Source organism: Pseudophryne corroboree, chromosome 10 (genome assembly GCF_028390025.1).
Source record: "Pseudophryne corroboree isolate aPseCor3 chromosome 10, aPseCor3.hap2, whole genome shotgun sequence".
Classification (NCBI taxonomy): domain Eukaryota; kingdom Metazoa; phylum Chordata; class Amphibia; order Anura; family Myobatrachidae; genus Pseudophryne; species Pseudophryne corroboree.
Genome location: NC_086453.1, coordinates 31,922,027 through 31,937,078, shown reverse-complemented (window position 1 = coordinate 31,937,078; position 15,052 = coordinate 31,922,027). Strand labels below are relative to the sequence as shown.

Here is a 15,052-nt window from a genome sequence, read left to right as displayed (position 1 = left end):
AATCCCATTAGGCAGGTTCCATACAAGAACTTTTCAGAGGGACCTGTTGGACAAGTGGTCCGGATCGCATCTTCCGATGCATAGGCTGATAACCCTGTCTCCAAGGACCAGGGTATCTCTACTGTGGTGGCTGCAGAGTGCCCATCTTCAAGAGGGCCGCAGGTTCGGCATACAGGACTAGGTCCTAGTGACCATGGATTCCAGCCTTTGAGGCTGGGAGGCAGTCACACAGGGAAGAAATTTCCAGGGACTTTGGTCAGGTCAGGTTATTTCCCTACACATAAATATTCTGGACCTGAGGGCCATTTACAATGCCCTGAGGCCGGCAAGGCCTCTGCTTCAAAACCAGCCGGTACTGATCCAATCAGACAACATCACGGCAGTCGCCCATGTAAACCAACAGGGCGGCACAAGAAGCAGGATGGCGATGGCAGAAGCCACAAGGATTCTCCGATAGGCGGAAAATCATGTGTTAGCACTGTCAGCAGTGTTCATTCCCGGAGTGGACAACTGGGAAGCAGATCTTCTCAACAGACACGACCTCCACCCGGGAGAATGGGGACTTCCTCCAGAAGTCTTCCAATAGGATTGTACACCATTGGGAAAGGCCACAGGTGGACATGATGGCGTCCCGCCTCAACAAAAAGCTATAAAAGATATTGCACCGGGTCAAGGGACCCTCAGGCGATAGCTATGGACGCTCTGGTAACACCGTGGGTGTACCAGTCGGTTTATGTGTTCTCCCCTCTGCCTCTCATACCAAAGGTACTGAGAATAATAAGAAGGCGAGGAGTAAGAACGATACTCGTGGATGGCCAAGAAGAGCTTGGTACCCAGAACTTCAAGAATTTATATCAGAGGACCCATGGCCTCTGCCACTCAGACAGGACCTGCGGCAGCAGGGGCCCTGTCTGTTCCAAGACTTACCGCAGCTACGTTTGTCGGCATGGCGGTTGAACGCCGGATCCTGAAGGAAAAGGGCATTCCGGAGGAAGTCATTCCTACGCTTACTAAAGCCAGGAAAGAGGTTACAGCAACTCATTATCACCGCATATGGCGAAAATATGTTGCATGGTGTGAGGCCGAAAGGGCCCCAACAGAGGAATTTCAACTAGGTCGATTTCTGCATTTCCTGCAAGCAGGAGTGACTATGGGCCTTAAATTGGGTTCCATTAAGGTACAGATCTCGGCTCTGTCGATTTTCTTTCAAAAAGAACTAGCTTCAGTACCTGAAGTTCAGACATTTATAAAAGGAGTGCTGCAGAGTCAGCCCCCGTTTGTGCCTCCTGTGGCACCTTGGGATCTCAACGTGGTGTTGAGTTTCTTAAAATCACATTGGTTTGAACCACTAAAAACCGTGGATTTGAAATATCTCACGTGGAAGGTGGTTATGTTATTGGCCTTGGCTTCTGCCAGGCGAGTATCAAAGTTGGCGGCTTTGTCTTGTAAAAGCCCTTATTTGATTTTCCATATGGATAGGGCAGAATTGAGGACTCGTCCCCAGTTTCTCCCAAAGGTGGTGTCAGCGTTTCACCTGAACCAGCCTATTGTGGTGCCTAGGCTACTAGGGACTTGGAGGACTCCAAGTTGCTAGACGTTGTCAGGGCACTGAAAATATATGTTTCCAGAACAACTAGAGTCAGAAAATCTGACTCGCTGTTTATCCTATATGCACCTAACAAGCTGGGTGCTCCTGCTTCTAAGCAGACTATTGCTCGTTGGATTTGTAGTACAATTCAGCTTGCACATACTGTGGCAGGCCTGCCACAGCCAAAATCTGTCAATGCCCATTCCACAAGGAAGGTGGGCTCATCTTGGGCGGCTGCCCGAGAGGTCTCGGCTTTACAACTTTGCCGAGCAGCTACTTGGTCAGGGGCAAACACGTTTGCAAAAATTCTACAAATTTGATACCCTGGCTGAGGAGGACCTGGAGTTCTCTCATTCAGTGCTGCAGAGTCATCCGCACTCTCCCGCCCGTTTGGGAGCTTTGGTATAATCCCCATGGTCCTTACGGAGTTCCCAGCATCCACTAGGACGTTAGAGAAAATAAGAATTTACTCACCGGTAATTCTATTTCTCGTAGTCCGTAGTGGATGCTGGGCGCCCATCCCAAGTGCGGTTTATCTGCAATACTTGTACATAGTTATGGTTAACTAAATCGGGTTATTGTTGAGCCATCTGTTGAGAGGCTCTATTGTTTCATACTGTTAACTGTGTTTCATATCACGAGTTGTACGGTGTGATTGGTGTGGCTGGTATGAGTCTTACCCGGGATTCAAAATCCTTCCTTATTGTGTACGCTCGTCCGGGCACAGTACCTAACTGAGGCTTGGAGGAGGGTCATAGTGGGAGGAGCCAGTGCACACCAGGTAGTCTAAGATCTTTCTAGAGTGCCCAGCCTCCTTCGGAGCCCGCTATTCCCCATGGTCCTTACGGAGTTCCCAGCATCCACTACGGACTACGAGAAATAGAATTACCGGTGAGTAAATTCTTATTATATAATGTTTATGTGGAAAAGCACAGCATACTCCTTACCACAGGAATTCCCATCCTCGGTCCTCAAGGCACACTAGCAGTACAGGTTTTAGTGATATCCAGGCTTCAGCACAGATGGGTAAATCAAAACGAATTAAGTCACCTGTGCTCAAGCCTGGATATGACTAAAATCTGTAGCGTGCCTTGAGGAGCGAGGTTAGGAATGCCTGCCTTACCGTCATGGCTGCATGTATAAATCTGCCTGCTTTAGTGTGAGCTGCCATGCTGGAAACTTGGCTTAGAACTTCCAGTATACCAAATGCATAAACAGGAATCTTAGGTTCCCGGTCAACAGCTGAACTGATGTAATGACGGAAATAACCCTGCTTTAATAAGAATTTACTTACCGATAATTCTATTTCTCGGAGTCCGTAGTGGATGCTGGGGTTCCTGAAAGGACCATGGGGAATAGCGGCTCCGCAGGAGACAGGGCACAAAAAAGTAAAGCTTTTACCAGATCAGGTGGTGTGCACTGGCTCCTCCCCCTATGACCCTCCTCCAGACTCCAGTTAGGTACTGTGCCCGGACGAGCGTACACAATAAGGGAGGCAATTTGAATCCCGGGTAAGACTCATACCAGCCACACCAATCACACCGTACAACTTGTGATCTAAACCCAGTTAACAGTATGATAACAGAAAGAGCCTCTTAAAGATGGCTCCTTAACAATATAACCCGAATTTGTTAACAATAACTATGTACAGTATTGCAGATAATCCGCACTTGGGATGGGCGCCCAGCATCCACTACGGACTCCGAGAAATAGAATTATCGGTAAGTAAATTCTTATTTTCTCTATCGTCCTAAGTGGATGCTGGGGTTCCTGAAAGGACCATGGGGATTATACCAAAGCTCCCAAACGGGCGGGAGAGTGCGGATGACTCTGCAGCACCGAATGAGAGAATTCCAAGTCCTCTTTTGCCAGGGTATCAAATTTGTAGAATTTTACAAACGTGTTTTCCCCCGACCACGTAGCTGCTCGGCAGAATTGTAATGCCGAGACCCCTCGGGCAGCCGCCCAAGATGAGCCCACCTTCCTTGTGGAATGGGCCTTAACAGATTTAGGCTGTGGCAGGCCTGCCACAGAATGAGCAAGTTGAATTGTGTTACAAATCCAACGAGCAATCGTCTGCTTAGAAGCAGGGGCACCCAACTTGTTGGGTGCATATAGTATCAACAGCGAGTCAGATTTTCTGACTTCAGCCGTCCTTGAAATGTATATTTTTAAGGCTCTGACAACGTCCAACAACTTGGAGTCCTCCAAGTCGCCAGAGGCCGCAGGCACCACAATAGGTTGGTTCAGGTGAAACGCTGATACCACCTTAGGGAGAAAATGCGGACGAGTCCTCAGTTCTGCCCTATCCGAATGGAAGATTAGATAAGGGCTTTTATAAGATAAAGCCGCCAATTCAGATACTCTCCTGGCGGAAGCCAGGGCCAGTAACATAGTCACTTTCCATGTGAGATATTTAAAATCCACCTTTTTCAATGGTTCAAACCAATGGGATTTGAGGAAATCTAAAACTACATTTAGATCCCACGGTGCCACCGGAGGCACCACAGGAGGCTGTATATGCAGTACTCCTTTAACAAAAGTCTGTACCTCAGGAACTGAGGCCAATTCTTTTTGGAAGAATATTGACAGGGCCGAAATTTGAACCTTAATAGATCTCAATTTGAGACCCCTAGACAATCCTGATTGTAGGAAATGTAGGAAACGACCCAGTTGAAATTCCTCCGTCGGAACACTCCGATCCTCGCACCACGCGACATATTTTCGCCAAATGCGGTGATAATGTTTCGCGGTGACTTCCTTCCTTGCCTTAATCAAGGTAGGAATGACTTCTTCTGGAATGCCTTTCCCTTTTAGGATCTGGCGTTCAACCGCCATGCCGTCAAACGCAGCCGCGGTAAGTCTTGAAAGAGACAGGGACCCTGTTGTAGCAGGTCCCTTCTCAGAAGTAGAGGGCACGGGTCGTCCGTGACCAACTCTTGAAGTTCCGGGTACCAAGTCCTTCTTGGCCAATCCGGAGCCACTAGTATTTCTTACTCCTCCTCACCGTATAATCTTCAATACCTTTGGTATGAGAGGCAGAGGAGGAAACACATATACTGATTTGTACACCCAAGGTGTTACCAGTGCGTCCACAGCTATTGCCTGTGGATCTCTTGACCTGGCACAATACTTGTCCAGTTTCTTGTTGAGGCGAGACGCCATCATGTCTACCATTGGTCTTTCCCAACAGTTTATTAGCATGTGGAAGACTTCTGGATGAAGACCCCCCTCTCCCGGGTGTATATCGTGTCTGCTGAGGAAGTCTGCTTCCCAGTTGTCCACGCCCGGGAAGAACACTGCTGACAGTGCTATTACGTGATTCTCCGCCCAGCGAAGAATCTTGGCAGCTTCTGCCATTGCACTCCTGCTTCTTGTGCCGCCCTGTCTGTTTACATGGGCGACCGCCGTGATGTTGTCCGACTGAATCAACACCGGTTTTCCTTGCAGGAGTGGTTCCGCCTGGCTTAGAGCATTTTAGATTGCTCTTAGTACCAGAATGTTTATGTGAATAGACTTTTCCAGGTTCGTCCATACCCCCTGGAAGTTTCTTCCTTGTGTGACTGCTCCCCAACCTCTCAGGCTGGCGTCCGTGGTCACCAGGATCCAATCCTGTATGCCGAATCTGCGGCCCTCCAATAGATGAGCCTTTTGCAACCACCACAGAAGATATACCCTTGTCCTTGGCGACAGGGTTATTCGCAGGTGCATCTGAGGATGCGACCCTGACCATTTGTCCAACAGATCCCTTTGGAAAATTCTTGCATGGAATCTGCCGAATGGAATTGCTTCGTAAAAAGCCACCATTTTTCCCAGGACTCTTGTGCATTGATGTACAGACACCTTTCCTGGTTTTAGGAGGTTCCTGACAGGTCGGATAACTCCTTGGCTTTTTCCTCGGGAAGAAAAACCTTTTTCTGAACCGTGTCCAGAATCATCCCTAGGAACAGCAGACGTATCGTCGGAAAACAGCTGCGATTCTTGGAATATTTAGAATCCAGTCGTGCCGTCGAAGAACTACTTTAGATAGTGCTCTTCCGACCTCCAACTGTTCTCTGGAACTTGCCCTTTTTAGGTCGTGCAAGTAAGGGATAATTTAGATGCCTTTTTTCTTTGAAGAAACATCTTGTCGGCCATTACCTTGGTAAAAAGGCCCGGGGTGCCGTGGATAATTCAAACGGCATCGTCTGAAACTGATATTGACAGTTCTGTACCACGAACCAGAGGTACCCTTGATGAGAAGGACAAATTTTGGACATGGAGGTAATCCTTGATGTCCAGGGACACCATATAGTCCCCTTTTTTCCGGTTCGCTATCACTGCTCTGAGTGACTTTATCTCGATTTGAACCTTTTATGTAAGTGTTCAAAACATTTTAGATTTAGACTATGTGTCACCAAGCCGTCTGGCTTCAGTACCACAATATAGTGTGGAAAAATAATACCCTTTTCCTTGTCGTAGGAGGGGTACTTTGATTATCACCTGCTGGATATACAGCTTGTGAATTGTTTCCAATGCTGCCTCCCTGTCGGAGGGAGCCGTTGGTAAAGCAGACTTCAGGAAGCTGCGAGGAGAAGATGTCTCGACTCTCCAATCTTTACCCCTGGGATAATACTCGTACGATCTAGGGGTCAACTTGCGAGTGATCCCACTGCGCCCTGAGACTCTTGAGACTACCCCCCCACCTTGAGTCCGCTTGCACGGCCCCAGCGTCATGCTGAGGACTTGGCAGACGCGGTGGAGGGCTTCTTTTCCTGGGAAAGGGCTGCCTGCTGCAGTCTACTTCCCTTACCTCTATGTCTGGGCAGATATGACTGGCCTTTTGCCTGCATGCCCTCATGGGAAAGGAAAGATTGAGGCTGAAAAGACGGTGTCTTTTTTAGCTGAGATGTAACTTGGGGTAAAAAAGGTTGGATTTCCCAGCTGTTGCTGTGGTCCCCAGGTCCGATGGACCGACCCCCAAATAACTCCTTCCCTTTATACAGCAATACTTCCATCTGCCGTATGGGATCTGTATCACCTGACCACTGTCGTGTCCCTGACATCTTCTGGGAGATATGGACAACGCACTTATCTTGATGCCAGAGAGCAAATATCCCTCTGTGCATCTCACATACATATATATAGAATGCATCCTATTAAATGCTCTACATGAATAAAATATTTTCAGTCAGGGAATCCGACCAAGCCAACCCAGCACTGCATCTCCAGGCTGATGGCGATCGCTGGTCGCAGTATAACCACCGTATGTGTGTATATACTTTTTAGGATATTTTTCCAGCTTCCTATCAGCTGGCTCCTTGAGGGCGGCCGTATCTGGAGACGGTAACGCCACTTGATAAGCGTGTGAGCGCCTTATCACCCTAAGGGGTGTTTCCCAACGTACCCTAATTTCTGGCGGGAAAGGGTATAACGCCAATATTTGCTATCGGGGTAACCCTACGCATCATCACACACTTCATTTTATTTTATCTGATTCAGGAAAAACTACAGGTAGTTTTTTCACTCCCACATAATACCCTTTCTTGTGGTACTTGTAGTATCAGAAACACGTAACACCTCCTTCATTGCCCTTAACGTGTGGCCCTAATGAGAAATACGTTTGTTTATTCACCGTCGACACTGTATTCAGTGTCCGTGTCTGTGTCTGTGTCGACCGACTGAGGTAAATGGGCGTTTTTAAAACCCCTGACGGTGTTTCTGAGACGCCTGGACCGGTCCTAATAGATTGTCGGCCGTCTCATGTCGTCAACCGACCTTGCAGCGTGTTGACATTCTCACGTAATTCTCTAAATAAGCCATCCATTCCGGTGTCGACTCCCTAGAGAGTGACATCACCATTACAGGCAATTTCTCCGCCTCCTCACCAACATCGTCCTCATACATGTCGACACACACGTACCGACACACAGCACACACACCGGGAATGCTCTGACAGAGGACAGGACCCACTAGCCCTTTGGGGAGACAGAGGGAGAGTCTGCCAGCACACACCAAAAACGCTATAATTATATAGGGACAACCTTATATAAGTGTTTCTCCCTTATAGCATCTTTTATATATATACAATATCGCCAAAATCAGTGCCCCCCCTCTCTGTTTTAACCCTGTTTCTGTAGTGCAGTGCAGGGGAGAGCCTGGGAGCCTTCTCTCCAGCTTTTCTGTGAGAGAAAATGGCGCTGTGTGCTGAGGAGATAGGCCCCGCCCCTTTTTCGGCGGCCTCGTCTCCCGCTATTTTTGAAGTTAGGCAGGGGTTAAATATCTCCATATAGCCTCTGTGGGCTATATGTGAGGTATTTTTTGCCTCTAATAAGGTTTTTATTTGCCTCTCAGAGCGCCCCCCCCAGCGCTCTGCACCCTCAGTGACTGTTGTGTGAAGTGTGCTGAGAGGAAAATGGCGCACAGCTGCAGTGCTGTGCGCTACCTTTATGAAGACTCAGGAGTCTTCAGCCGCCGATTTTGGACCTCTTCTCTCTTCAGCGTCTGCAAGGGGGCCGGCGGCGCGGCTCCGGTAACCATCCAGGCTGTACCTGTGATCGTCCCTCTGGAGCTAGTGTCCAGTAGCCAAGCAGCAAATCCACTCTGCACGCAGGTGAGTTCACTACTTCTCCCCTAAGTCCCTCGTTGCAGTGATCCTGTTGCCAGCAGGACTCACTGTAAAGTAAAAAACCTAAGCTAAACTTTCTCTAAGCAGCTCTTTAGGAGAGCCACCTAGATTGCACCCTTCTCGTTCGGGCACAAAATCTAACTGGAGTCTGGAGGAGGGTCATAGGGGGAGGAGCCAGTGCACACCACCTGATCTGGTAAAAGCTTTACTTTTTTGTGCCCTGTCTCCTGCGGAGCCGCTATTCCCCATGGTCCTTTCAGGAACCCCAGCATCCACTTAGGACGATAGAGAAATTGTGTTGGAGTATCTGGTAATGTGGTGGCCTATTTTAGACTTGAGTCCTGTGAACGTGTCCAGGTTTGTTGCAATGTAATTTGTCTACCATGGGAGTACCAGGTTCTGTGGGGAATTGGCATGTGATAGGTGCTCCGTAGCCTTACACCAGGTGCTGAGGAGCAGTAGGAAGTGTATAGGTACTGAGCATCAAATAACATATTGTGGGGATTCCAGGATCATCCTACTGATGGAGTTAATTCCTGGAAAGCACCTGTACCCTGACTGGATTAGATATGGCGCTGGTTTGCTTACACGTAGCACTGTTCTCTGATAATTGGGCTGTCCACAAACAATCCGATTGTTGACCACACATATTTGACATGTCAGAGAACTATACAGCATGTACAATAGCACTGATCGCTTTCTTCATTATCGTGCCGCCAGACAAGTACAATGATTTGGTCAGTGGCCGACAAAAATGGAATATATTTAACTAATCCTATCATTTCTCTTGGAACTAGTAATAAACTATAACAGGTCGCCGATTCCTACTCATTTTATAGGCTACCTCCTCCATAATTAATTGGTGCTTCAGCCCGCAGAATTAGTGACTGCACTGGGTACAGGTGATCGGCCTCCCTAAAATGAGGAACTATAATATAACTGAACTTCTACCTTTAGTGTATGCCAGAAAATGAGCCCCTTCCCTAATGCTGACACATGGAAGAGCCGTACTGGGGTGTTTGGCTTGCTGGTATCCATTCAGCGTGGGGTAGGTATAAACACTCTGAAGTCTGGTTCCCAGACAGTCTTGCTTCCTTTCCAGCATTCTGCCTGGTAAATATGTAAACATCTGTCAGCCATTATAACATTTGTATATGAGCAGCGAGACCTCGGCAGCCCATTTCAATGCAAGTACAAAGTGTTATACCTTTCCAGAGTGTAAATAAAATCCATAGGTGTTGATATGCAACAACCGTGGTGAACGTATGGCTGTACTGATATATCTATTGTGTCTAAAGTCTAGCACAGGTCATTAAAGATTAAAACAGCCCCAGAAGGGGGGATCTGTGCTCTTTGCTCCCACCCATACAACAAATACGTTCGGGGTCTTGTAAAAACGGTACAGCTCCTTACTTTAGCCAATGGTCAGAGAAGTCGACTGTCAGTACTAGAGCTCTGACAGAGGCTAGTGATCACATAAATGTTGTCAATGACGCAGGAGTTGCGCCTGGCCAATCAGATTTCATATCCACAATTCCCGGCTGTGTTCAAATGGTAATCTCTCTCCTTTTATACTTGTGCTGGTTATAAAGCGAGAGTGGCCATGACAGACTTTTTTTACCTGGAATAAGAGGACAGAACCTTTGAACTGTCATTTCAGGACACAATATCGTTTTCAGAGGATATTGCTTATTGCTAATGCTTTCTTTGGGCTTAATTCAATTCAGTGCGCTGTTATGTCGGAGAATAATGGTACTCGCACCTTGTTTAGTCGCGAGAACCAGCATTGTCTGACTTAAACGTCGGGCACGATGTTGCTTCTGGTGCGCTAAGGGCAAAAAACGGCATCACACCGTCTGATTTCTGCTCGCACCCCGGGAAGGGTGCAGGAAGGAATCCTCAACTCCGGCATAACATCATGCTGAATTGAATCGAGCCCTATGACCGCTATTGCTAATTGCTTTGGTTTCTAAGCTTAGGGGGGAAAACATTGGTAAACTAGGGCAAGCGACATTAAATATGGAGCTTTTAGCTCAGTACATGTGTTAAAGAAGACTTAGGGGTCCATTCAATTCTTCGAATTAGCTCCCGTCGCTATTCAATTCAACTCAAGTCGGCGAATGTCCGTTCTCCCGGACTTAACAGGTTGATTTGTCGGGAGTCCGGGCATTCTCCGACTTAACTCCCTGCCGCGATGCTGATTCCCGGCAGAATCAGCCTTGCGCCGGCCGCGCGGCAGCTCTTTTGTCTGATTTCCTCTTGCATCCCCCGGGGGTGAGAGTAGAATTCCCGACAATTGAGTCACTTGGCGCTGTATTAAATAGCACCGGGAGCTAATTCCCGGCGCTATTCAACTGTCAGAGAATTGAATCGACCCCATAGCTGCAAAGTTTTCCTGCTAGCAAAGAGGTGTGCAAATAACTGTATCAGATGCAGAATTACACACAAGGCTTTACAGAGATAGCAATGAGACAGATTAATACCGGAAATTATCCTCAAAAACTCCCTGTGTATATTAATGGGGGAGGGGCAGCTTGTCTTACAGTCTGAAATGCTTACATAGGGGGGGAATTCAAATCTTATCGCACCCCCGATCTCCCGGGGGTAGCGAGCTGAAATGAACTTGTTGCGCCCATCTGCAGCAACATTAGAATACTGCTGGTGGGCGCGATTGCGGGTGGGAGAGGAGAACCTTTGAATCAGGCCCATAGAGGCTGGAGCGGTGGGAATGTGCTTATAGTGTCCCTCACTAGACTAGGACCCAGATTTATCAAGAAAAATTGCATGGTCATAAAGTACCAACCAATCAGCTCCTAACTGTCATTTTTCAAGCACAGCCTGTAATGTGACAGGAGCTGGTTGGTTGGTACTTTTTCACCGTGCAATTTGTCACTCTCCAAAGCTTGATAAATCTGGGCCTTGGTACATAGCGCTGCAGCAGTATTATATAGTCTGTTCACTGTAGTGGGATGCATAGTGGCTGTACATAATGTACACCTCTAAAGAGTGGCTGGTGTTGTGAATGATAACAGTACCGGTATGTAATGTATATGGCTGCTGCGCAGTGTATGGATCTATATAGGGCAGTTGTGCATGGTGGCTGTACTTCATGTGCATAGTGGTTGTATATATGGTAGTTGGACATGGTGAGTGTATATATAGAATGTATACAGTGGATGAATATAGGGTGGCTGTTGTATCTAATGAATATAGGGGTCGACTCAATTCGGCAACTTATGAATAGCGCCGGGAATTAGCTCCCGCCGCTATTCAATTCAGCTCCAGTTAAGTCGGCGATGGCCCGTTCTCGCCGACTAAACAGGTTGAATTGTCGGGAGAACGGGCATTCTCCGACTTAACTCCCCGGCGCGAGGCTGATTCCCGACAGAATCAGCCTCGCGCTGGCCGCGAGGCAGCACTTTTGTCGGGTTTCTTCTCTCATCCCCCGGGGATGAGAGAAGAATTCCCGACAATTGCGGGTAACTAGCAGCTGAATTGAATAGCGTCGGGAGCTAATTCCCGGCGCTATTCATAAGTTGCCGAATTTAATCGACCCCATAGAGTAGTTGTAATGCATATGAAGGCTTTACACAGCTGTAGTATGGAGTGTATATAGGGCTGCAGTATATAGTATATGACGGCAGTGTGGTTTTTTCCTTTCACACATACATCATCTTTATAGGGTAAGTAATGTATATCTAGGGCTACTGTGTGTATATAACTGCAGGACAGTGTGTGTTATTATAATGACACACACATGTCATGTATACAGTGTGTATGTAATGTATATAGGATGGCTGTTCAGAGTGTCACAAACTTTGTTTGGGAAGCTATTATAGTATAAATATGCCTGTTTATATTGTATGGCTGCTGTATATAATGGCTGTGTGTTTATGTAGAGATACATTTATATATAGTGTTTATAGGACGGCTGTACTGAGTGAGTAGCATTGTGTGTATATCCTATAGGGCTGTTGTATAAAGTGTACAGGACAGCTGTGTGTGTGAGATACTGTGTGTATATATATGTTTACTGTGTATAGTGCACATACAGCACAGAGCTGTATCTCATAGAGGGCTGTTGTATAAAGTATATAGGACAGCTGTGTGTGGGATACTGTATATATAGTGCACATACAGGGCTGCAGGGGCAGCAGTATATATAGCATAGGACAGCTGTGTGGGATAATGTATATGGTGCACATACAGGATGGCAGCAGTATATACAGCACAGGGCTGTATCTCAGAGGGCTGTTGTATAAAGTATAGGACAGCTGTGTGTGGGATGCTGTATATGTATATATAGTGCACATACAGGGCTGCAGGGGCAGCAGTATATATAGCATAGGACAGCTGTGTGTAGGATAATGTATATGGTGCACATACAGGATGGCAGCAGTATATACAGCACAGGGCTGTATCTCATAGAGGGCTGTTTGTGATACTGTGTATATGTATACTGTGTATAGTGCACATACAGGAGTGCAGGGGCAGCAGTATATGTAGTAGTTGTATATAGGACAGCTATGTGGGATAATGTATATATGTGTATATAGTGCACATACAGGAGTGCTGGGCTGCAGGGGCATCAGTATATATACACAGTATCTCAAATAGGGCTGTTGTGTGTGTGTGTGTGTGTGTGTGTGTGTGTGTGTGTGTGTGTGTATATATAGGACAGTTGTGTGTGTGTGTGTGTGTGTGTGTGGGATAATGTATGTGTATATGGGGCACATACAGGACTGCTGGGCTGCAGTGTATATAGCATAGAGCAGTTGTATAACGTATATAGGACAGCTGTGTGTGGGATGCTGTATCTGGTGCACATACAGGGGCAGCAGTATATACAGCACAGGGCTGTGCACATTAGACTTTGTGCTCTCAGTCACACTCCCCCATGGTTGCGCCTGTTTCACTTGCTGCTTTATCAGCTGCTTCACGGAGTCCCTGCGAAAGCAACCAATCAGCGTCCCCGACCCTACCCGTCAGCCAATGGCTCGCCCCCCTCTCCCGTTCCCGCTGCGAGCGCCAGCCAATCGGCGTGTTGTTGCTAAGGCGTTGGCGCAGCTTGGGGCAGCGCTGGCGATTCCCTCCCTCTCCCCCCGCCCGCAGTTGGACACGTCCGCCGAGCGCCTCAGAGACGGGCGGGTGACTCAGCAGAATGAAACATGTCTCTGTCAGTCAGCGCTGAGCCCGCCTCCTCCTGCTGAACGCCCCCACATCATCCCGGCCGTGCAGCCTGCACGGTGTATGTACCATGGCGCGCCTGCCGCCTCACACCCGCCGCCGCCTGGTAGACGGATAAGCCGCCCAGCAGCAGCAGCTACACTCGCAGACCCAGGAGACAGGGGGGGGCTTCTCCTTTCCCGCCCGTTCTGAAGCGGAAGCGGCGGGGGCGCGCACAGCGGCGGCGGCGGGAGCGCGCCCCTGGCTGACACAGCTCCTCTGTTACTATAAATGGTGTGAGGCGGCCGGGACTGGGCAGCGGCGACCGCGGTGCACGGACACAGCCGAGGCGGGGGTGTGGGGCAGCTGGGCGGGACCCCGAGGTAGGCGCTGCTTATTATTGTGTCTCTGACGCCTCTCCTCCTCCCTCCCCCCCGCCTGTGACCACAGTGGTACATCCCAGGGTGTGGAGCCTGAGACTTGGGAGAGCCCAGAGTTCAGAGCCGGGGAGCGTCTGTCCGGGACACCCGCCGCCAGTAGCAGCATCAGCAGGCCGCAGACGGCCCGTCCTGTCCCGCTGGGATCGCCGCTCGCTGGGACGTGACCTTCCATGACCCGCGTTCACCTTCACCCGGCTCCCAGGGCTCCGGAGCGGCCCCCGGCGCCGCGCCTCGTCTGTCCGCTCCCGGCAGGCAGTATGCTGCCCCAGAGATAAGGGCGGTGTGACGGGCTCCCGTACTCTCCTCCTACCTGTAGCAGCAGCCAGCCAGCAGGCCGCCAGCGATGGATCTATAGGCGGCTCCCCCATTCATCCATGGTGATCACATCCAGCACTGACGAGGCTCCCCCTCAGAGGATGCTCACAGCCTTACAGACGGAATGGGGCAATAAGGATCCCGGCGTGTGTTACCTGCCTCCTGCACACTGCAGCAAGAAGCCTTCCAGAAGTGGGTATTCCTCCGTGTCATTCCTGCTACCAGGCCCATCTGTATCTGCAATGGCCCCTGCTCTGTGTCATTCCTGTTACCAGGCCCCTCTGTATGTGCAGTGGCTCCTGCTCAGTGTCATTCCTGTTACCAGGCCCCTCTGTATGTGCAGTGGCTCCTGCTCAGTGTCATTCCTGTAACCAGGCCCCTCTGTATGTGCAGTGGCTCCTGCTCAGTGTCATTCCTGTTACCAGGCCCCTCTGTATGTGCAGTGGCTCCTGCTCATTGTCATTCCTGTTACCAGGCCCCTCTGTATGTGCAATGGCTCCTGCTCAGTGTCATTCCTGTTACCAGGCCCTCTGTATGTGCACTGGCCCCTGCTCAGTGTCATTCCTGTTACCAGGCCCCTCTGTATCTGCAATGGCTTCTGCTCACTGTCATTCCTGTTACCAGGCCCCTCTGTATGTGCAGTGGCTCCTGCTCAGTGTCATTCCTGTTACCAGGCCCCTCTGTATGTGCAGTGGCTCCTGCTCAGTGTCATTCCTGTTACCAGGCCCTCTGTATGTGCACTGGCCCCTGCTCAGTGTCATTCCTGTTACCAGGCCCCTCTGTATCTGCAATGGCTTCTGCTCACTGTCATTCCTGTTACCAGGCCCCTCTGTATGTGCAGTGGCTCCTGCTCACTGTCATTCCTGTTACCAGGCCCCTCTGTATGTGCAGTGGCTCCTGCTCACTGTCATTCCTGTTACCAGGCCCCTCTGTATG

The 15,052-nt window shown here is 49.1% G+C and overlaps 1 protein-coding gene across 3 annotated transcripts in view; it reads left to right on the top strand.

The window, feature by feature from the left end:
• Positions 1-15,052, top strand: part of LOC134965884 (dual specificity tyrosine-phosphorylation-regulated kinase 1B-like) — a 122,353-nt gene that overhangs the window by 13,202 nt on the left and 94,099 nt on the right. Inside the window, exon 1 of one of the 3 annotated variants that reach the window (XM_063942273.1) lies at positions 13,316-14,308. The exons of the other annotated variants lie outside the window; for them this stretch is intronic. Coding sequence (XP_063798343.1) covers positions 14,176-14,308 — 133 coding nt within the window. The 5' untranslated portion in view covers positions 13,316-14,175. Of the gene's footprint in view, positions 1-13,315; positions 14,309-15,052 lie in introns of those variants that run through there. 3 annotated transcript variants of the gene reach the window in all.